The sequence below is a fragment of the Myotis brandtii genome, unplaced genomic scaffold (genome assembly GCF_000412655.1).
Source record: "Myotis brandtii unplaced genomic scaffold, ASM41265v1 scaffold72, whole genome shotgun sequence".
In the NCBI taxonomy this organism is placed as follows: Eukaryota; Metazoa; Chordata; class Mammalia; order Chiroptera; family Vespertilionidae; genus Myotis; species Myotis brandtii.
In genome coordinates, this window is record NW_005370838.1 from 158,254 (window position 1) to 181,043 (window position 22,790).

Here is a 22,790-nt window from a genome sequence, read left to right on the forward strand (position 1 = left end):
TGAAGCGCCTCCACCTCTGGGTTCTGAGGCGGCAGGTGGAATATGCCAACAAGGTCTGGACACAAGTTGGAAAGATTAGTCAAATCTTAACTACGGCACAGCCAACGCCTGAGTGCAGAAAAGCTCAGCTAAGTCATGCATCTAACCTGGAGGACGAAGACATGGGATATTAGGAGTGGAAACCCACCACCCAGCCCACTACAAGACCTCTGCTCTGTGCAGCTAATGTAATTCTTTTCTGGAAGTGGACAGAGGGTTCCTGAGAAACGCTAGCTGTTCCAAACTGTCATGACATGTCCCTTTCTTCCTTAAACCCTGAATCTGGTCTCCCATATATTTGGCTCTGCAACATAACAAGGAATGTTGGAAGGGAAACAGAGGTACTTACCAGGAAACTTGTTCATCGTAAATGAACTGTGGGGGAAAAAAGCATAGATTAGACACGCACATGTGCACGCATGCCCAAACACGCATGCTTTACGACTGTCTGCCCTTGCTGCTGGCTTGGTAAGAATTGGGGTGGGGCTGGCCTGGCACACGAAGCCTGTGGGCAAGCTCCCCTCTCTGCTGGTTTAGTCTGTGGTTAGTGTTAGTGGAAGGAGGTGCTGTTGGCAGACTGGCGTGGACACGATGGGGAGGGGAGAAGCAATAGGTCATCCCATCCTTCCTGCAATTTCTGTCCAACCGTGGATTGTGAGGGAAGCATGACCGGCCTGCTGTGTAGAGCAGGACGCACTGTAGAATTTTACGTCTGGAAGGGATGTAGGCGCTTGGCGGGGGCTCGCACACACCCGCCACTCTGGGCCACCTGTGAGACGCGTGCCTGTCTCTGTGCACTGTACAGCACCTTCAAGCTTTTACGCAAACATCTGGAATTCTTTGTACTCAACACCTTTCTTTCAGTTGACCTATATCCTTAGAAGAATTTACTTTCAAAGGAAACTTTACATCACAGCCAGAAGCAGAGAATCAGCACCAGGTGCCACCACGTGCAGAGGGTAAAAATTAATGCGTGACAACAGTGACTGGAATCCTGGCTGCCCAGGCTCTGGGTCACAGGCCTGCCCTTTTGTTGAAGGAGGTTAGCAAGGGTTGAGCAGTGGAAGACAGACAAGTACCAAGTGGAGACTCCTGACCAGTTAGTATCCAAAGAAAATACATAATAGGATTGCATTGATTTAAGCCCTAGACCATATATCATCTAAAATCATTTCTCCCTTTGGGGCAAAAAAATCCCCAAAACAAAACAAAAACAAAAAAACTGGTATAATTTAAGTCCTTTGATTTCGACAGGAAAATTGAGTCACAGGGAACATGAAACATTGTCTTGGGGTTGCTGAATTTGCTGTGGCGTTCATTCTAGAACTCGGACCTGGCTGCTAATGCAGTGTGCTCCACATGACTTACTTGCCCAGACAGCACATTACTGAAACGATACACAAGTACCAAGTGGAGACTTCTGACCAGTTAGTATCCAAAGAGAATACATAATAGGATTGCATTGATTTAAGCCCTAGAGCATATATCATCTAAAATCATTTCTCCTTTTGGGGCAAAAACAACAACAACAGCAACAAACAAAAACAAAACAAAAGCAAAAAAACAAAAAAACTGGTATAATTTAAGTCCTTTGATTTCGACAGGAAAATTGAGTCACAGGGAACATGAAACATTGTCTTGGGGTTGCTGAATTTGCTGTGGCGTTCATTCTAGAACTCGGACCTGGCTGCTAATGCAGTGTGCTCCACATGACTTACTTGCCCAGACAGCACATTACTGAAACGAAATGGGTGCACCTGTCCTTCCTTCAAGCAGGAGCCGAGGGCTGGTCGCAGCTCTTCCTTCCTACACTCACTGACATGACTGCTTGGAGTGTGATCACGTCTGAGTGGCTTTTCGCTCAGGGGCAGTGGCCAATGGGAACTCCAAGGTAGACACTTGCAGGACAGTCTGGGTGCACAGTGTCATTACTGCAGGGAGATGATGAACTCAGCTCGTGATGTGGGCCTGGCTTCTGTCCCCAGCGACTACAGTGACCATTTGTTGTGAGACGCAGAGGAAACCACCACAAAGACGTGCAGGGTACAGAGCAGAGGCATGTCAGAGGACCCTCCTCCAAGGACCCCGGAAGTGCAGAATGAGGGGTGAGGAGAAACGGGCACACTCATTTGCAACTCGCTCTTCCTCAGAGACATGGAAAAAGATGTTGGCTCCGCCAGGTCGGTGACTCTGGTCGTTGTGATCAGTGTCAACAGAGTGACACTGGATGAAAGTGTCAAACTGGAATGGGAAGGGGACTAAGGGGATGAAAGAAGCGATGGTGTGGCCTGGGCTGGATGGTTTGGGATCCGCTCTCTGGAAGGCGGTCACGGATGCTTCTGTATAATCGCTAGCTTTAAAAGAATTGCTTTCAAGAAATCACGGAACAGAACCAATGATTTAAGTTGGAAAATGTTTTCTATTAATTGAAGTTAATTCAATATCAGTCTTAAGCAGTGGGCTGGAACAATCAATTCATAGCCACTTAGAAGGGCACTGGATGCTGGTACAGGGTTTATTAGAGCACCAATTTGATTTTCATCTCTCAGGGAAGGCAGGCCATCCTCTATAGTAGGAAAGTAGCTTTTAGGAAGCCCTTATTATGTGTGATTTGACTGACAAGGGGGCACAGAGCAATACATCTTTAGCTATTCTTTCAAGGATCATACCAATAAAAAAAATCAGAATGGAATAAATTGTACAATGGGTCCCAAACTGAAGACAGAATTTATGGGAGAACCATAAATCATAGAAACAGCGGGGCAAATCTGGACAACATAGGACATGATACGCAATTAAGGATGGAGCGACCTGGGCCTGACGTCCAGGTAATACCTGTGGCCGGGGGAGTGATGGGGGAATATGGTTCAGAGAGGCGGACAGAGGAAGAGAAATGCAGATGATCTCGCTAGAGTACTAACAAGTTGTGCAATCAGGAGTCCTCCAAGTAACAGATGCAGCCATGTCTCACCCCTGACCACTCAGCCAGGAGGCCTTAGCTGCCCTGTAGCTAATAAGCAAACAGTGTGGTTGGTACCCCATTACTTTAAGAGAACTGGATAAAAAAAAGAGAGATGACTCAAAAAAGAACAAGCAAATGGATAAAAGGAACTAGAAACCAGGCCTTTATGGAAATCTAAATGGAAATCGGCTTGTTTATGGTGAGAGAGGAGGTGGAAGGTGAGTTATGAACCGCCTCCGAGCATCAGATGATCGTCATTCAAAGGCTGAAAATGAGGACATCGGCACTGGTCACAGAGTGTCTCCCCAGGCGAGTACATCCTTCAGAAGTGTTGGAATCAGCCTGTCTGAAAACTCTTAAAATGACAAGGGCAGGAGACTATCACTTGATGTTGCTGATGGTTAAGGAATGAATTGGTTATTCCTTACAGATTTCATTTTATTCTTTTAAGACAAGTGTTGCATATCCTTTTGTATCATCATGCTCTCTCTGTGAGTAAAAGAAGACAAAATAACTTCCCCCATCCCTTCCAGCGGTATTACTAGGGTAGGAGACAACCCGAAATCAATTTTATGTCCTGTCTGAAACAAGAAACCGCGCCCCAGTTCCACCCAGTGACCACTAGATGGCGATCGCATCACAGCCCTCAGGCTTGTCTCTCTGCCAAGGCAGCGAGGTTTGAAATGAAGTCAGTCCAAGTCCATTAAATCTCCTGGAAGGAGGGCAAACACCTCAAGGCAGACAACCTCCTGAGGGGCCTTCAGCAAACCCACTGCTGTCGCAGGGCAAGGTGAGGTTCTGGAGGCAGCTCCTGCCTGGTGCTCTGAACTGGGGACAGGTGGGTCCCTCATCTTATGCCAACGCTCAGTTCCCCTGATGCCTTGAGGTTGAGGGACCAGCTGGGTCCCTTCAGAACTGACCCACTCTTTTCCCAGTTGGAGTTTTGAAAACAGGCCTTGGGAAAGCAGCTCTGTGAGCTCTACCGGGGGCGTTTGGGGCCAGGCACTGGGTCTGCCTGCTGTGGCCACATGTGGGCAGTGCTGACTGCTATCTGGGTCCCAGCTTTGCTGCGCATGGCTGGTCAGAGCACCTGCTCTCTGACCCACCCGTGGTTCATCCAAAGCCTCTTTTGGCTTCGCCCAGAGCTTTGCACGTGTTCCACAGATGAATTAAATGGGAACACACAGGAGTGCATTTCTCTTTTCCTCCGGGCGTCAGAGAAACAATTGGGTTCCATGGAAACCAGCTTTTCAGACCTGGTGTCTGCTCTAGAAGTCTTCCAAGAGAGATGGGCCACCATCAGGCAGGTGGATCCGTGGATGTTAGAACACCCCAGGGAACTGCTAAGGGAGTGGCACATTCAAGATGGCACAGTAGGGAAAAGACGAGCCAGGATTCGCCCAGGTGAGTGAGCAGGAGTGGAGAGGCCGGCCGGGCTCTGCGCAGGGCTGCAGGTGGCTGTCCTGTGGTGCACGCCACCCCTGGTTTTGCTCCTCACTGTAAGCTGTAACCATGGAGCAGGACGGCTGCATTGCTGAAGCTAAGATTGCGTAACTGGTATTATAATCACTGGCGCCGTTAGAATTTTAAGCAGTGAAAATAATAGAAATCGACGCCATCATTCTCTTTCAAGAGACCGAAACCTTGAAAATCTCCTCTCTTTTGCTGGAAATAAAACTGTCCCTCCCGCACCCCCCTCCCCCAGACTCCACCCACGACAGCATGGAGACACCCTCAGATGTGCCCAAATGGAGTCCTGACTTCCTCAGCTTCAGGGCCCAGGGGTGTAGACAGCTTAGCCAATGCGATTCCATCCGAGGAGGAATCAGATGGAATACGCCGGGAAGCTGCTGCTATGCACCGAGATGGTTTACACCGGAAGGTTAAAGGGTGTTGGGAGTTGGGCCATTAGCACCTCTGGCAGGCAGACTTGACAGCGATGGGGCTGCAGGAGGCTCAGAGGGTGATGAGCCAGAGGCGCAGGGCCATGGAGGCCAGGGGGGTTAAGGATGACCATCCACATGACCATAAGATGTCTCTCTCTCAAAGAAAGGCCAAGATGAGAACATTTCTGGACGGTGTTACATTAGGTGAAAGAGTTCCAGGAGGGGGTGGTGGACGCTCTTTTCTTCCATCTAAAAACCTAAGGGTAAGAGCCAAAGACACGCTTCTCTGGGGCGGATTGCATGGTAGCTGAGGTAACATCAGAGACAGAAAGGCAGATTTTATCAGAGAGAAAATCCGAATTCTTTGCCGGGGTGGTGTAGATGTATCATCTTAGACACCTACTCTGGTAAACCTGACCTTTGGGCAAATGCCTGAATTTCTGGAGCCTCAGTTTTGTCATCTCTGAAATGGGACTCGTGTAGTCCCTAGCTTGTATTGTCAGGAGTATTGAACTGGGAAATCGTCAACAGACCTAACAGAGCCCTCAATCCTGTATTAAGTATGGAGACTATGCTTGTTAACACTTACAGATGCTGTGACAATGTAGGTCTATTTTCTATGGGAGAATTTGCTCTCTAACAACTGTGCTATCCAGTATGATGGGCACTAGTCACCTATGGCTACTCAAATGTACATGAATCAAATCAACATGTTAGGCCCGTGGTCTCACTAGCAGCATTTTGAGAGCTCAGTAGCCACATGCCTAGTGGCTACCATGCTGGACTGTGCTGCTAGGCCACCTCTGGCAGTCACTTGAATCATCTCTCTTTGTCCCCACAGAATCCTCTCCAGAGGGGAGATTGCAATGAGCCCTCTGGGGAGGGGGGGAGGGAGGGGGAGAGAGAGAGAGAGAGAGAGAAAGAGAGAAAGAGCAGTGTCACCTCAAATGAGCCTCACTGCTGTGCCGTATCTTGCTCCAGTAGCCCTGATGGCCTCCCAACTGGTGCTAATGGCTCACCTGGCCCTTCTCCAGGGAGACAGCACTCCCCAGTCTGGATCCCTGTCATCCCCGTCCAAGTTATCCTGAAGCTATCTGAGGCCTATCGACTCCACGGAGGTTTCCCTTCTCTTGAGGCCCACGTCCCCAGTCTCAAAGCAGAGATGAAGGGTAAAAATAAAGTATTCCTTTTAGGGCAGCTGTTAGACCGAGGATGTAATGAATCATTTGCATTTATGTAAATTGCATGATTATGTAAATTACAGTAACATTTCAATAAGAGAGACTGCGGGGCCTGCTGGAATTTGGAGCAAGGATAGGAGTGGGGGCTGGAGCTGTCTGTGGTGAAAGTGCAAGTGGGGAGTTACGGAGGAGGGAGAGAAGCAGCAGGAGGGTCCCTGAGGACGAGGAGACTATTTATTGGGTAGATGCACGAAGGGACATCCTCCAAAGAGCCCAGAATACTCCCAGGTCTGAAAGGTGAGACTTCTCTTCTAGAGACCACAGTTATGGGCCACCCTCCCAGCCACATCCTGCTTCTCCAGGGCCGGAAGCTTCCCTGCAGAGAACGTCATCAGGGCTAAAGGGGAAAGGCTCCGAGGCACGCACTGTCCATTTGTGAAATTATAACTGCTTTAGACAATACCATCTTCTTAATTTCTTCCCTCTCTCCCTAAAAACCAACAGTGAGCACACCAGAAAACAGCACAGAGCAGCTACCTAAGTGAACTGAGTCTCTCGTCTCGAAGTGAGCTGTTAAGCTCTGCTGGTTTCAGAATGCATGCACTTGCCGTACTCTCATGGTTTTCCTTCTTGGCTGGGTCCATCTGCATCAATTTCCGTTTTAGCTGTTTCAGGATTCAGGTAGCACCGACTCCATTAGCACCCTCCTGGCCCAGTGGCCATGAGCATCCCTGGAGAAGTTATCTTTCCCGCTTTTTGGATCCTAGGCCCTGCAGATTGTCCTCCAGGCTCCTCTGCTGGGCCTGAAGGACTGCCCCCAGGGACACAGATAAAAGTGGCATCTGGTCTCATTTAGTCCAGACTTGCCCTCTGGGTAAACTCACTCTTCATTGTATCACCTCAGGGGACCGGCAGTCCAGTCTTCTGAACAGTTCAGAACCATAAAAAGGGGAAGAAGAGGTTGGGGAACCCTAATTGTTAAAATAAATTGTTCAGGTGATTGGTAATTATTTGTGGATAGAAAAAAAGGCCTTTAAATACAGGAATTTTAAATGCCCACGGCAGGGTCCTGTAGAGTAGCTTAGTATTATATAAGGAAGGCCAGAAGGAAAGTGATTTTGTCACCATGACATTAGGGGAACACAGAAAGAGGAGACCAGGAAACCTTGACAAAAAGACAGCGTGAGTGAGCAGCAGCAGCATAGCGCTGGGCATGGGACAGATTTGGGGATACTGAGAAACCTCCATTGCCAAGTGCCACTAAGCACTGTCTTCTGGGTATAAGACTTCTACCTTTCATGATGGTTTTAAGTTTCATGTGATAATGACCCCGGGGATGGGCAGCAGTCAGAAATTCACAGCCAAGCGGCCACTATGCCTTGCTTTTGAGAATCTCAAAGTTTACTCTAGAAATGGTCATGGCCATGCAACAGCCAGCTACCTGGCTATCCAGGTCTCTAGAGAAAATGGTGTCCAATGGTATTTGAAGTTCAGTTTCTCAAAGTGCAGTGTGGTGCTAGCAGCAGAATCACCTGGGGATGGGGAGAGGGTCCCGGGTAAAGTGCAAATTCCTGGGTCCTGCCCCAGAACTGCTGGATTAAAACCTCCGGTTGTGCATTTTGAGTAAGCACACTGGGCATGTCCGGGGCACACTGAAGTTGGAGGAGCGCCAGTTAAAGTACCAAGAACCAAGCCCAAGCCCTGAGGAACTTGCCTTTCCCCATTTCTTCCTAACAGGGAGAAATGTAATTTTTCTCAAAACACAAAACTCTTGACATCTGGTCTTTAAACACAGTTCACCTTCAGGGAACTGCCAGGAAGTGCTTGCTTTTGCACGTTGTTGCCATGAGGGGGGATGCAGAGCTGCCGGCAGCCTGAGTGTCTGCTCAGCTCTGCCATTCACCCCCTGCACATGGGGGCCCAAAGACCCCGCTCCAGCGAATGGCACCTGCAGCCTGAAGCCGCAAAACGGCTTTACTTCCTCACTTAACACATCATTAGCAACAAGTACTTCTGTTTCATCTCGGACGTGTCAGGATGCATTGTACAGAACACAAGTTATTTCACACGCAGACCAGGAGGTGTCAGTGCTGAAAACTGAGAACGAAGCTGAGGCCAGCACGGCTGCTTTGGGGAGTGGACATTGCCAGGTCTGTGCTCCTGGCCACGTTGGCCAGGGCTGTTGGTCTCATCACCTTGTCTTTCTGAGCGTGGTCATCTCTTTCTGGAATTCAGCAAACGTAGAAAGCTGCATTCCTTACACCATCCCCTAACCATGCTCTTTAAAAAAGTAACTTTCAGAAATATCCTAAAATACCCCAAGACGGAAGAGCACAGCGCACGTGATCAGCGCGGTTCCTGCACCTCTGCGGGGAGTGTCAGACAGGTCTGGGCTCGGGGAGCAGAAGAGTCTTCTAGAATTGGGGTGCTCATACCTTTTCCATGGGTTATAACTGAGAACAAGAACACAGAGTCAAGTGTGTCCTTAGGTCTCCTAACCAGGGGCTCAACAGCGTCTTCAGGTCCCACGTGAGGTCTCCTTCAGGTGGGTCTCACGCTCCCCATTATCAATGGCCCTGGAATGAGGGGACTTGGCTCTAACCCAAGACCTCCACTGTGATCCGTAGGTAAGAAAACTATGACCTGGAGAGATTGATTTCTCCAGGGACACTGGAGCTGGACTTGGCTCTAACCCAAGACCTTCACTGTGATCCGTAGGTAAGAAAACTATGACCCGGAGAGATTGATTTCTCCAGGGACCCTGGAGCTGCTAAGGGGCGGGGGGGAGGGGAGGGCGGAGGGGAAGAGGGGGAGGACCAGAATTAGAAGTTAGATCTCCCAACTCCCATTTCAATTCTTTCTGACTTGCCAGCCTTCTCTGGGACAGCATGGTTGCCACACTGAGGAGTTTGGTTTGTCCCCACAGTAGACATAGAGCCACTGACCGTTGAAACAAGGGACCCATTCCCAGGTGTTCTTTGTGAAGATACCACTTGGGATGGATTGGGGTAGCGGTGAGAGGATGCGGGCAGCGACACTACTCATTGCAACACTGACCTGGGATGATCTGCTCAGGCCAGAGATGTAAAAAGCCTCAACTAATGGGTTAAGGCAGCGGTTCTCAACCTGTGGGTCGTGACCCCTTTGGCGGTCGGACGACCCTTTCACAGGGGTCGCCTAAGACCATCCTGCATATCAGATATTTACATTACGATTCATTACAGTAGCAACATTACAGTTATGAAGTAGCAACAAAAATAATTTTATGGTTGGGTCACAACATGAGGAACTGTATTTAAAGGGCCAGAAGGTTGAGAACCACTGGGTTAAGGAGAACACACTGGGGAGATTTTTGCAAGATGAAGATCCACAGGACAAGTAAGCCAAACGAGCATAGTGGCAGGTGAGGGAAAGGTGGGTATAATCATTCCCGGGGTGGGTGGCAGGATAGGAATGGGGGCAGAGACATAGGAAGAAGGCTGGTCTTGGAAAATCGTTGTCAGTTTAGAGACATGTTGAGTTTGGCGGATGAAGATGTGTAGTAGAGAGTTTGCTAATCCATGGCTGAATCTCAGGGAGTTGCCACTGTTAAGAGCACAGTGTAGGGGTGTCCGCACGAAGGTGTTAATGGCGACGGGCGCTGTGGGAAGAGCAGGGCAGTCCTGGGAGAGCGTACCGAGTGAGAGGGAGAAGTAAGGTCCAGATGCAGGGATGCTGGCGATGAAGGGAGTTACAGAGGAGCCCGTGAGGGAAGTGAGCGGGAACTTCACGGGATCACAGAAAAACAGCAGGGGCTCTCATGCAACCAGATAACCACAGGTGATACTCCTATTCTGAGCTCCAACTATCAGGCGAGGGGTGCTGGCTGATCAAAGTAGCTGGAAGAGAGAAAGACCGTCTCCAGGCATAGACATCCATTCGCTCATCTATCACCAGGCACCTCAAACTTGCTCCATGCAGAGGAGCCGCACATAACCCTGAGTGGTAGGAAGGGTGGTCGGGAGCTCAATGTGAGGGAATTCAGGCGAGGTGTCCCCCACACACTTACCACGATGAGTGCAACCACAGACAGCGTGTAGTAAATTGAATCCCTCAGCAGGCACCAGGAGGACAGAGCCACAACCTGAAGGAAAAGGGGGGAAAGACAGTAAGAAGCAGGACAACCAACTGTGCAAAGGAGAAAAGTTGGCTAGTATTTCTCTCTCCTGTCCTCGACCAGTCAGTCTGCCAGTCAATATGAATTTATTGAAGATCGTTAGGTGTATCAGTCTGGACCTTCTGGAAAGCACACGCCAAGATGGGATTACACCTGCCACACTTTTATTAGGGGATCAGCCCATGAGAGAAAATGGGGAAGCAGTCAGGCAAGCTGGGAGTGCCACCCAACATGGCTCTGGTCTGACGTGTAAAGGAGATGGGAAGGTTGGGTGGATGCATTGCAGGCGGCAGGGCAGTCTGAAGAGGGTTCAGAAAGACTGAGGGGGACCTTTGGTGCACAGCCACCTGTCAGAGGAGTCCCGTGTTTCCCAGGAGCCGGTCAGCCCCAGCATCCCTAATGTCCCATAAGGCGATGGGGTCAGCAATCTTACCCCGTGTCCTTTGTCAACACTCTAACATCTGCCACAGCCCGAGCTCCTGTGTGGAATGAAGACCCAAAGCTGTCCTTCAGAAGGGACATGGGCAAGCCCGATGGGCACTCCTCTCCTGGCACTCTATTCTCATCTCTATTACATGCCTAGCCTCGTTGGCACTTGACCCCTGGTTTAGTCAGAAGTTTGAAAGATCAATTTGCAGATTGATCTGGAGAAAATGTGGTCCTTAGGCAGTTGGGAAGTGTCCCTTTAAAGATACCATGGCTCTGCTGAGCTGATGCCGACAGGCAGCTGTGTCCAGACTTCCTTCAAGCGAAGGAGGCCCCTGGGTATGACAAAGGAGAGTGAAGGAGCCAGGGCTGGGCACTGCACAGAGGAGAGAATGGGGGAGGGGAGGGAGCCAGGGGTGCCAGGGTCAGACTTTTATTCTGAAGGAAAAATCATGTCTCCTTGATATGTTCTTCAATATTTCTTTTCGAGGAATACCTACTATTTTTTTTTTTTTTTGCTTTGCATGTAGGTCTATGCTGTCAGACCCTCACAAAGGAATTGGGGAGATTCCATAATGCCATGACTTCCTGGGATGTTACTCACAACTTCCTCCAGCCTCCCTAGAAAAGTGTCAACTACCCCTTGGCCACAGGATATAGCTGGCTGCCTTTGAGCTTGGCCTGGTAAGTGAAAAAGGACAAAGCAAATGCCAACACTCAGCTGGACCAATGACAGGCACATGCTGTACCAAAGACAATAGGAAAAAGGGGTTCCAGGGACAAGGCAACCTTTGGTGCCTTTTCTCTCCCTGGCTGCTGTGTCAGTCTATAAAGAAAAGACCAGCAATGTCAAACCCGAGAAGGCTTTCTGGATTCAAATAACATGAGAGCTATGACTTAAATAGAACCATAAATGAATAATGAGTCCCGTCTCTTTCCATTAACACGTTCTTCCACTTGTTATATGAACGCTTAGATATTTTCTGTTGCTAATTTTACCTTGTTAGGTTTCATATTTGCGGATCTAAATTACAGATGATGGGGTTGTCAGGAAGAGGATGGGTGCTACAAAAATCACTTTAGAACAAATATAAAGCACTTTTTTTTACCCTTTTATCTTTCTCTCCTTGTATTGTCAACTCTTAGAACCTATGGTCCTCATTCACCAGCCACAGAATGGATTAAACTGAACTATAGTGTTCACTTTCCAGTAGGTACCAAAAGATTGTGAATATTCATTTAATTCATTAAAATTAGACATATGGAGTTAAAACATGTAGCAAGTATAAGTTCCGAATTTCTTTAAAAATATTTTTATTGATTTCAGAGAGGAAGGGAGAGAGAGAGAGAGAGAGAGAGAGAGAGAGAGAGAGAGAGAGAGAGAAACATTAATGATGAGAGAGAATCATTGATCGGCTGCCTCCTGCATACCTCACACAGGAGATTGAGCCCACAACCTGGGCATGTGCCCTGACCAGGAATTGAACAGTGACCTCTTGGTTCATAGGTCAACACTCAACTACTGAGCCACACTGGCTGGACAATTCTGAATTTCTTTAAAAAATCACTTGGGCTTTTAGTTTAAGATGGCAGGTTGGACACATATTACTTTTGCTGTTTCTCATTATATCATAGTAAGATAATAGTAAAGGGACTTTTTTTTTAGAAAAAAAAAGACATAAACCTGCAAGAAAAAGAACAGAAGAGCTGATTAGAGCAACAAAATTTTGGAAATTGAAAATTAGAAGAACCAATGATCCTTCAGCTGGAAGTGGGCAAAGCTCTAGATGTGTGGATGAAGGTGAGCCTAAAAACAGGGTAACTGAAAGACTGCTCAAGAACCTAGTGCCCAGACTTCCTCCGCCACTGCAAGCAGACGAGTGGCTGCACACCCCACACCTTAACAGAAAACAGGATACCCAGCATTTGCAGAGCAGGAGTTCCAGAAAACAGAGAAATGGAAATAATCAAATAAATAATTCCAAGGGAAATTTCCAGAAGTTAAGGATGTGCATTTTCTGAGTAAGAAGAGGGCCCTCTGAGTGTCCAGCTCAATGGGTAAAAAAGTTGTACACCAAGGCATGTCATCAGTAATTTCAGAATATGGGGGCACAGAAAGGTTCTAGGAACTACGAGAGAGAGAGAGAGAGAGAGAGAGAGAGAGAGAGAGAGAGAGGATTATATACAAAGGGTCATAACCAGAATGGCTTTTTATTTCTGAACAAAAGCACTGGAAGCTAGACGATAATTTTGAAGATATCTGAGAGTCTATGTCCAACCAATTGTTCATTAAAAGTGAGAGAAGATTAAAAAAATAAAAAGAGCTTGTCTCAAAAACTACTTTTCATGCATCCCTTCTCAAAAAGCTACTGGAAGATGTGCTCCACTAAAATAAGGGAGTAAACCACTTGTTACATAAAAATATGTTACAATAACCCATTATACCAGCTAATAAGAATCCTATATAATAATGAGGTAATATGCAAATTGCCCATCACGCCAATACACAAGATGGCTGCCCCCATGTGAACACAAGATGGCCAGCAGGGGAGGGCAGTTGGGGGCGATCAGGCCGGCAGGGGAGCAGTTAGGTGTCAATCAGGCGGGCAGGGGAGTGGTTAGGGGGAGATCAGGCTGGCAGGCGAGTGGTTAGGGGGGGATCAGGCTGGCAGGCGAGTGGTTAGGGGGGGATCAGGCTGGCAGGCGAGTGGTTAGGGGGGGATCAGGCTGGCAGGCGAGTGGTTAGGGGGGGATCAGGCTGGCAGGCGAGTGGTTAGGGGGGGATCAGGCTGGCAGGCGAGTGGTTAGGGGGGGATCAGGCTGGCAGGCGAGTGGTTAGGGGGGGATCAGGCTGGCAGGCGAGTGGTTAGGGGGGGATCAGGCTGGCAGGCAGAAGCATTTAGGGGCAATCAGGCTGGCAGGGGAGTGGTTGGGAGCCAGCAGTCCTGGATTGTGAGAGGGATGTCTGACTGCCCGTTTAGGCCCGATCCCGGTGGGGTCACAGATTGGAGAGGGTGCAGGCTGGGCTGAAGGACACACACACACACACCCATGCATGAATTTCGTGCACTGGGCCTCTAGTCTATAATAATAAGTGAGGAAAAACTTCAGAATAGTGAAGGAAGATCCTAAAAAGACAGAAAAAATGAGATTCCAAAATTAAACTTTCCTATCAGGCTTAGAAAATAACCTAGCCCGATTAGAGGTCAGAAGACTCAGAAGTAATGAGACTGAAAGCACAAAATTTATGGAATATCTGAGAATTCTGAACCCATGGAAAGGATACTAGAGGGCTCTGGGAACAGAACATAGAAGACTAAGCAAACAAATGAATAACAAAAAAGGTAATTATAAACCACAGGGAAAACAGACTTGTGCAGGAAAGGAAGATGAATTATTAAGTATTAATGGCTCAGCTATAAATAATGGTCACAGAGTCATAGTAAACTAAGCATAGACTACTGTCTAACCAAATTTATATTACCAGTTGGGGAGAATGAAAGAACGGGCAGAAAGGGCAGGTGGGGCTAAAATAGACCTAAATCCTCTTCCATACTGTGAGTTCACTGGAGAATGTCTGAAACTACAAAATCAAGTAATTTCCATCAAAGAAAGTTATTTAGAGATATTGCGCAAGTACCAGGAAAAACCAATCTAATGAGAAATATTCGCCTCCGAAGAGTGGGAAATTGGTGCTGGGTTGCTGGAAGATGGCTGTGTTTCTGAATAAGCCTTCTAGATCTGATTGCCTCCTTAAACTCTGTGCGTATATAACTTTAATAAAAATAAAAACTAAAATAGAAAGTATGATACAAGTTATCCACTTAGATTTACTGCGTAAAGAAATAACACTTTGCACTAGGTCTAAGATGTGAAGTCTGGATGCATAGTGAAATAGTTTCTCTCTTTATAAACAGAATAGCTTTCAATGTCATCAAATATCAGTTCCAGATTCAGAACCCACACTTAGCAATACCAATTATTTTTTCTATAGAACCAATAAACTAGAGGACAAGTAAGACAGAGTAAAACCAGAGAATTTCTTTACACAGTCCAGAGCAGCAATTTTCAACCTTTTTCATCTCATGGCACACATAAACTAATTACTAAAATTCTGAGGCACACCAAAAATACATTATCCTTTTTGATTCATTCACACTGGATGGCTATTATTGTGTTGGCTGTAGCCATTTTTTAAATTTGACAATGTAAGGGAAAAAAGGTCAGTGTCCCTGACTAAATAGTCAGATATTGCATGTTTTAAAAATTCTTGAAAATCATTGCTCTATGTTGGCCCACATATGGAAAAGTTGCGGGTTCAATTCCTGGACAAGGGCATGTACTTGGGTTGTAGGTTCATTTCCTGCATGTGGGAGGCAACCAATTAATGTGTCTCTCTCACATCAATGTTTCTCTCTCTCCCCCTCCCTCCCTTCCACTCTCTCTAAAAATCAATGGAAAAAATATCCTCGGGTGAGGATTAACAAAAAACAACAACAACAACAACAACAACAAATCACTGCTCTAGAGAGAATTAAAGCATTGGTTTTGTTTGTTTTTTAATTTAATTTTTTTGTTGTTTAAAATATTACATAAGTCTCCTTTTTCCCCCATTGACCTCTCCCTGGCCACTCCCACCCCCCAGCACATGCCCTCAGCCCACCCCCCTCTTGTCTGTGTCCATTGGTTATGCTCATATGCATACATACAAGTCCTTTGGTTAAAGTGTTGATGATTCTGTGGTCTCTATAGTAAGGGCTATGACCATGACCTCATATCCACCTCTACCTTATCTTTCTGTGACCAGCACTCACCACAGTGAAAAATATTTCTCTCCTGTACTTTTTTAAAATTTCTGATTATGGACCTTTCTTTTCTGCATAAAAAGACCCTTTAACATTTCTTGTTAGGCTGGCTTAGTGGTTGTGTACTCCTTACATTTTTTGCTTGTTTTGGAAAATCTTTATCTCTCCTCAAATCTGAGTTTAACCTTGCTGGATATAGTATCTTAAGTTGTAAATTCCTTTCTTTCAGCCCTTTAACTATTTCCTGCCATTCCCTTCTGTTCTGTGAAGTTGCTTCTGAGAAATCAGCTGAGAGCCTTATGGGGTTTCCCTTATATGTGACTTGTTGTTTCATTCCGAATGCCTTTAGGATTGTCTCTTTATCTTATTTTTTGCTATTTTAATTACGATATTCTTGGTGTGGGTCTCTTTGGGTTAATCTTGTTTGGAACTCTCTGTGTTTCCTGAAATGAACCTGGATGCTTATTTCCTTCCCCAGATTATGAAAGTTTTCAGCTGTTATTTCTTCAAATATTCTTTCTGTCCCTTTCTCTCTCTCTCTCTCTCTCTTCTTCTGGAATTCTTATAATCTGAGTTTATAGGAATGTCAGGGCACTTGATGTTGAGATCTCTTATACTATCCTCATTTTAAAAAATTATTTTTTCATTTTGCTCTTGTGTCTTCCACTCTTCTGTCTTCCAGGTCTCCAATTCGTTCTTCTGCATTAACTAAATTGCTGTCTATTCCTTCTAATGTATTCTTCATTTCAGTTATTGTATTCTTCATCTCTGATTGGTTCTTTATTACACTTTATATCTCTTTGGTAAAGTACTTTCTGAGTTCCTCTATTCTACTCTCAAGTCTGTTGAGCATTCTTATGGCTGTTTTTTAATTCAATTCTTTATTAGGAAAATTACTTATTTTCCATTTCATTAGGGTTTTTCTCCAGAGTTTTTTTCTTATTCCTTCATTTGGGGCATATTATTTTGTTTCCCCATTTTGTTTGACTTTTTGTGTTTGTTCATATGAGTTAGATAGAATAGCTATTTCTCCCAATCTTGAAAACATGGTCTCTGTGTACTGTGTTGGATGGTTTTGGCAGGTTGCTTGTGGTTGGAGTGGGTGCTTGCAGTGCCTGGTGTGTCACCTGGTCTGAAGAAGTGGGTTCTGGGTAGGCAGCCTGGTGGCTTCCATTTCCTTGCCCTTCTGATCCAGCAGGGCAGCCTTGTATATGCACGTAGCTGCACTTTGCTTAGTTCTGTACCCTCTCTGAGTGATGCAGACCCACAGGCACACAGCAGCACCCCATTCATTCCACACAGGCAGCCCTGCATGCATCCCCTGTTGCTTTAATTGTTCACAACCAGAAAACATATCTGATACTTTTTTAAAAGTAAGGGGATTCAGAAGGATTATCTTATTCAATCCTATAGCAACCTAAGAAGGTGGGCACTGCTTCCCTCATTGGCCAGCAATAGGGGTTTCGCCAAATTGAGGGAGTTGACCAAGATCCTACAACTAATAGTGGGGAGGGGCTGGGATCTGAATTCAGGAAGTTTGAGTCTCAAGCTCCTGTTCACATATATTAAGCTACAGTGCTCACTGAGGACAAGGATGAAAAGCAGACACCCATTTGTGAGGGCTTCCTGGAGATGTTCTTTTCTCCATGACTTCAAGCTATTTGGCAGCTGTGGTGGAGACAGTAGCCAAAGGAGGAAAGAGTTGAACGTGAGAGACAAAAAAAGCAGTGACCACAGCTTCCTTTAAAAAATATACTGCTTTAAGGAAATGTAGGGCAAGCAACCAAAGCAGAATAGTTGCCATAGGACCATAGATACAGATTTGATTATGGCATGGACATATTTGAAGAGAGAGAGAGAGTCAGTTAAGTAAATCTTAAATTACTCTGTTTAGCCATATTAGTTAAAAAAGAACACCAACACAACACCAATATAGCTCAGTTTGGTGGTTGAATGTGTTTTTCCACAAACATGAAAACCCTGCTGCTTGGGGGCTAAGTGGTTCCCTTTGCTTCTCAGCGAAGGGCCTTTCATCTCGAGAAGGAGAGTAGCAACCCTATGACGCAGACCCTGAACATACTTATTGGCAGAGAGGAACATGTTAGCACCTCTGCATCAACATGGAGGCTTTTTGGCAACCGTTGGCAGGTGTCCCCCAACCCAGAGCAGGGGGGACATTGATGAGAAGAACATGGTGCTTCCTCAGCTCTTTGCAAAATGGCTGCAAGGAAGACAGACAAGCCATTCTGGTGAAAAGACCAAAAGAAGGGTCCTGGGAGAAAACCAACAGTGAGTAATTCTGCCCTTGACCTCATTAATCAATAATACAGATGGTGCAGATTACAAAGGGCCATCTGCTGGCAAACTCCTCCATAAATTAAAGCCAGAGGCTCGATTTTCCCTCGCTAGCACTAGGAATCCCTCCCAGCTGGGATTTCATCTTCATATTTCTTTTCTATTTCTGGAGTACATTTCACACTTTTTTTCTATTAAATGTGCAGCTTCAGTTTCCTTCTTATAATTCCATTTAGTTTCAGTGTGACACAACGCAAAAAACAAACAAACAAATAAAAAAAACCTCACAAAACAATCCAACAAGAAAACAAAGAGACAAACAAAAAAAATCTGCACACTTCTCAGAGGAAAACATTCTCCTTTATTTTAATGTCGAGTGATAATCTTTTAGAATTCTGACTCCTTCTAAGAGGCTGAAAGTAATTGTTTATGATAAAACTATATATTTTCTGTATATGGATATGTATTACAAACCTACATATAGCTATTTATCCTATATAATAAAAGCCTAATATGCAAATCAACCGACCGGCAGAACGACCAGTAGCTATGATGCGCACTGACCACCAGGGGGCAGACGCTCAATGCAGGGGCTGCCCCCAGCCCGCAGGGACCCCCCATCACCCTGCCAGTCATCCCGCAGAGGGAGGCAACTGGCGGGGGCAGGGGTTTAGGGATGGTAGGGACAGCGAGCAGGTGGCACCAGGCTGGCCAAGGTGGGTGCCAGCAGGGGCCCCTCTGATCACCCTGCCGGTCACCCCATAGATTGACCCTGATTGCTGGCCAGACCTACGGCCCCTACCCATGCACAAATTTTGTGCACCGGGCCTCTAGTATATGATAATATGATAATATACAAACATAGTATATAGGGTGGGACAAAAGTAGGTTTACCGTTGTGAGTATGAGAAATAATACAATAATTAATAAATAATAATACAAGAATAAACTCTGTTTCCCATACTCACAATGGTAACCTACTTTTGCCAAATCCCATATATGGATATTTATAGTGTATATATAACACAATATAATATATATGATTATTTTTCTTGGTGAAGAACGGAATTTGACATTGCAGGCATTTTAAAAAGCACAAATATCCTCAAAATTGTAAGCAGTTTGCATTTTTTAAAAAAACCACTGAAGCAGTCAGAACACTTTAATAGTTACATGACAGAAAACGTAAACTGCTATAGTCTAAGAGAAATGTTATTTCACACAGATTTCATGGAAAAGGGATTTGAAAAATCATAACATGAGTTTTGTTCCAAGCTTTCGAGCTGACACAGTTTCCATAGCCAATTCTCATCTCAGAGAAGAAAACCACACCATGTGTAGCAAGGATGGGGCTTTGGGATGCCCCCACAGAACCCAAGTCACAGTGGCCCTAGGGTTCAGAACAGGTAGGGTCTGACTTGCGTTTCCCTCCGACGGGGAAGTCTTGGCACTACTGTCTGCTCTTTATTCAAGGACACCTTTTAAATCCTCCGATCCTGGGAAAATTCTCTAAAATACAAATGGCTCCTACTTTCTACACGTTTTCTGTCAGAAATGCAGAGTAATAGTCAGGCCACGTAAAAAGACCACCACATGCTTTTGCAAAATACGATGAACTTCTGCTTATTAATCTTCACAAACATGCAAATGAGTTCATGTTTGTAATTTTATTTTTCGAAGAAATCACATTTTGAGTTCTAGTTTTATGTGAAGAAAACAAGTGACAAGTGAACAAGCTGCTGCTGGAGAAATACTTAAATAAAACCGAGGCCCCATCGGGACAGTGGAGATGTACAGATGTTGATCCCTTGACTGCTCTTCATTGATCGTGCTGAACAACCACCACAGACGCTCATAATGGCCCGGAGTGCCCGGGACTCAGAGTGCCTTCTCCATCTTCCAAAACATTATGTGCTGTCATTTTCATGCTAAATGTAAACATCGCCTGCTAGGTCTTCACAATTCAGTAGCTCAGAGTGTCCTCGTACATGTCACAGGGGGTCAGCTCTGCCTTAGGGAAGAAACGCTGTACTGTGGCCTGCCATGCTCCTGGGGACTCCGCCTCTCACTCTGGGAGGACGGTCTACTTTCACTGGCAGGCATTGCTGCACCAGCACCCAGCACCCAGCACCCAGCACTGCATTGAGCAGCACTATTTACCAGCATTGGGTACGAGCCTGTTGAGTAAATGTAAGGTATTTAGGGTAATTTCAAGTAACTGGATATGTTAGCTTGGACTCCTCTAGAAACTGAGCCTGAGGCACATGGCTTATTTGGGAGATCATTCTAGGAAACATTGTTAGGGGGTGGGGGAAGTGAGGCAGGAACAATAAGCAAGTTACAGCAGGGTAACTGGGGTGCAATCTTGGTGGGGAGCTCTGGGAAATCACGTAGAACATGCAGCTCTCTTTGTCTCACCCAACTGGAGGGGAAGCTGGTGTATTTTAAAAAATATATTTTTATTGGTTTCAGAGAAGAAGCGGGAGGGAGGGGGGAAGAGAGAGAGATATAAATATCAATGATGAGAGAGAATCATTGATTGGCTGCCTCCTGCATGCCCACTACTGGGGATTGAGCCTGCAACCCAGGCATATGCCCTTGACCTGGGGCCCTTCAGTCCACAGGCTGATGCTCTATCCACTGCGGCTAGGGTGGAGCTGGGGTATTTACCCACCCACTCCCACTCATTGGTTGAGGGCTGCACCCGGAGTTTTAATTCCCTGGCACTTGCTGTCCCAGGGGCAGTGACTAATGAAAACCCTCAGGCAGAGAAACGCAGGTTCTGGCAATTGGAGTCAGGCCAGTTGGAACTGAAATGGTAAGGGTGATGGTCACAGGTTGGGCACAGGCAGGGTCTGTTCTACCCCCAGACATGGATTTACACAGTAATCCAATAATCAGATAATCTCTCTCCCCCCCTCATTCTCCACCTCCCACCCCAAATTTTGTAAGCTTAAAAATGCAACCCAATCCTCTCTACATAAAGTTTGAAAGCAGGACATACTAACTGAGGCTGTTGTAAGTCCAGCATAGTGTCCCCCTCGGACCAGGGGCAGAGTCTGAAAGGGCAGAAGGGCGCCTGGAGGCTAGGACACATTTCTGTTTGTTGATCAGGGTCCCAGTCTGGGTGTGCTCAGCTGTGAAACTCATTGAGCTGTACTTATGTTATGTGCACTTTTCTGAGTATATGTAGTCCTTCAAGAAAAATGTTATTTAAACAAAACAAAAATGCAATTACAAGGTTGGGTGTTAATGTTATTATTACATATTAATTTAAATAGTAACTTAAACTACCCTATCACGACTTGGAGTTGACTTATTCGTACAGTTGCCAGATAAAATACAAGACACCCAGTTCAATTTCAGGGGAACAATCAGTGATTTTAAAATATAAGTATAATCTCAAATATCACCTGGGAAATATATTGGTTGCTTCTCTGAAATGTAAATATAACTGGGTGCCCTGGATTTTCATTTGCTAAATTTGGTTAACCCTACTTATTAGATTTCGGAGGTTGGTCAAGAAAACGATTTTGCCTTTCTTTGGATATGCACAAGAGAGGAAGTTTAGTGATTCTGGAGTAAATACTCTTAATACAAAGGAAAAGCTGGACATTTCTATGTTGCCTACTGATCTCATGCTGGATACTGCCTGCTATTTTATTCTGGTTGTTTGGGCTGCACAGAGTTTTTTCCCCCTTTGTTTCTTGTTAATTGCAACAACTGCCAACATCTACATTGTATTTTTGGGGGGAGGGGGTACTTGCCCACAACACCAAGACTCTTAGAGGCTTCTCTTAGAAAAGTCTGATAACCCGGCAGCCTGGGGGTCTTCTGTCACATGGAGCTGTCAGCGGTGCCCTGTGTAGGGAGGACATGCATTCCTCAGCGTGCCTCACTCCCCTGTACTCTATTGCCCCCACTTCCAAAGGCCAGAGTCTGCTTACTTTCTGCTATTGTTTTCCTGAGATCTGACCACTTCCCTCATTTATCCGGTAGACCCGGGTCTGCAGGAATATGCATTTGTGGTCCCTCATGTAAAAGAACAACTTTAATCAGTGTTGACAATGCTGAGCACACCAGCTGCCATTTCTTCACCGTCTGTGAAGAAACTTTAAACATTCTGTGCTATGTGCCCTTTACACTCTATGAAACTGTGTAATAAAAGGCATACGATCAATAAAAAATTACACAGAAACCAATTTATTGAAATCCAGTTATCAAAACTTTTGAGAAATGGAGATATAGTAAATACGTGTGTTTCTCTATGACTAAGAGCCAGGAAAATTCCTTATTATAAGAGTTAATCATTTCAATGTAATGATGAATGGAGAGAGAGCCGAAGTTTCTGCAATCACTGTAATACAGTACAAAAGTACCTCACATTTCTATTGGAGACAAAGGCCTAGGTACTGCCAATGTCACTCTGATTTGCTGCCTCATGAATAATGAAATGAAATGTTAAATGTCAGTGGTTAGTAAAAATAAAGATGTATTTTTTTTTCTCATCCAAGTTTACAGACCCCCTAATCTAGTTTTTGGAAATGGAAGCCCTGAGGCTCTCGTCCTTAGTTCCTGGCTTTGAGTCATTTAATTAATTGTCCTTCCATCAGAAAGGGGATGGGAGGGAAGGTGGCTCTCAGTCCATCTGGCTATGGCGATAGCAACTCGGATGGAGAAGATTGAAATTAAAGGCAAAAACATTGTTTGGGGCTATCTTTAGATTTCAATTTTGTGGACTTTCTGTTTTGTCCATTATCATGGAGAGAAGCTCTGTTATATTTATGCAGTTTTCCAGGAGGAACTGAAGTGGCTCACGACATCCTTTCCTATCTCAGCTTGGTAAGTGCAGAATGGGAGCCATTCCTCTGAGGGCTGGAGAGCTGCTCTGCACAACTCGCTATTTACCCTGTGGGCCAGGACAGCTTGGTACAGACACATGATTCCACCTTTGGCCATGGGTTGAGAAAGGGTGAATAGCGATATTAAAATGTTTCTTCTAATTAATTTCCTTTCAATGTTCCATGCACAGGGCCACTA

The 22,790-nt window shown here is 45.7% G+C and overlaps 1 protein-coding gene across 2 annotated transcripts in view; it reads right to left on the reverse strand.

The window, feature by feature from the left end:
- Positions 1 to 22,790, reverse strand: part of SLC24A3 (solute carrier family 24 (sodium/potassium/calcium exchanger), member 3) — a 484,048-nt gene that overhangs the window by 51,300 nt on the left and 409,958 nt on the right. For both annotated transcript variants that reach the window (XM_014530108.1, XM_014530109.1), the window contains exons 7-8: positions 10,117 to 10,191; positions 389 to 414 (exon numbers count right to left, since the gene is read on the reverse strand). In XM_014530108.1, coding sequence (XP_014385594.1) covers positions 389 to 414; positions 10,117 to 10,191 — 101 coding nt within the window. The remainder of the gene's footprint in view (positions 1 to 388; positions 415 to 10,116; positions 10,192 to 22,790) is intronic.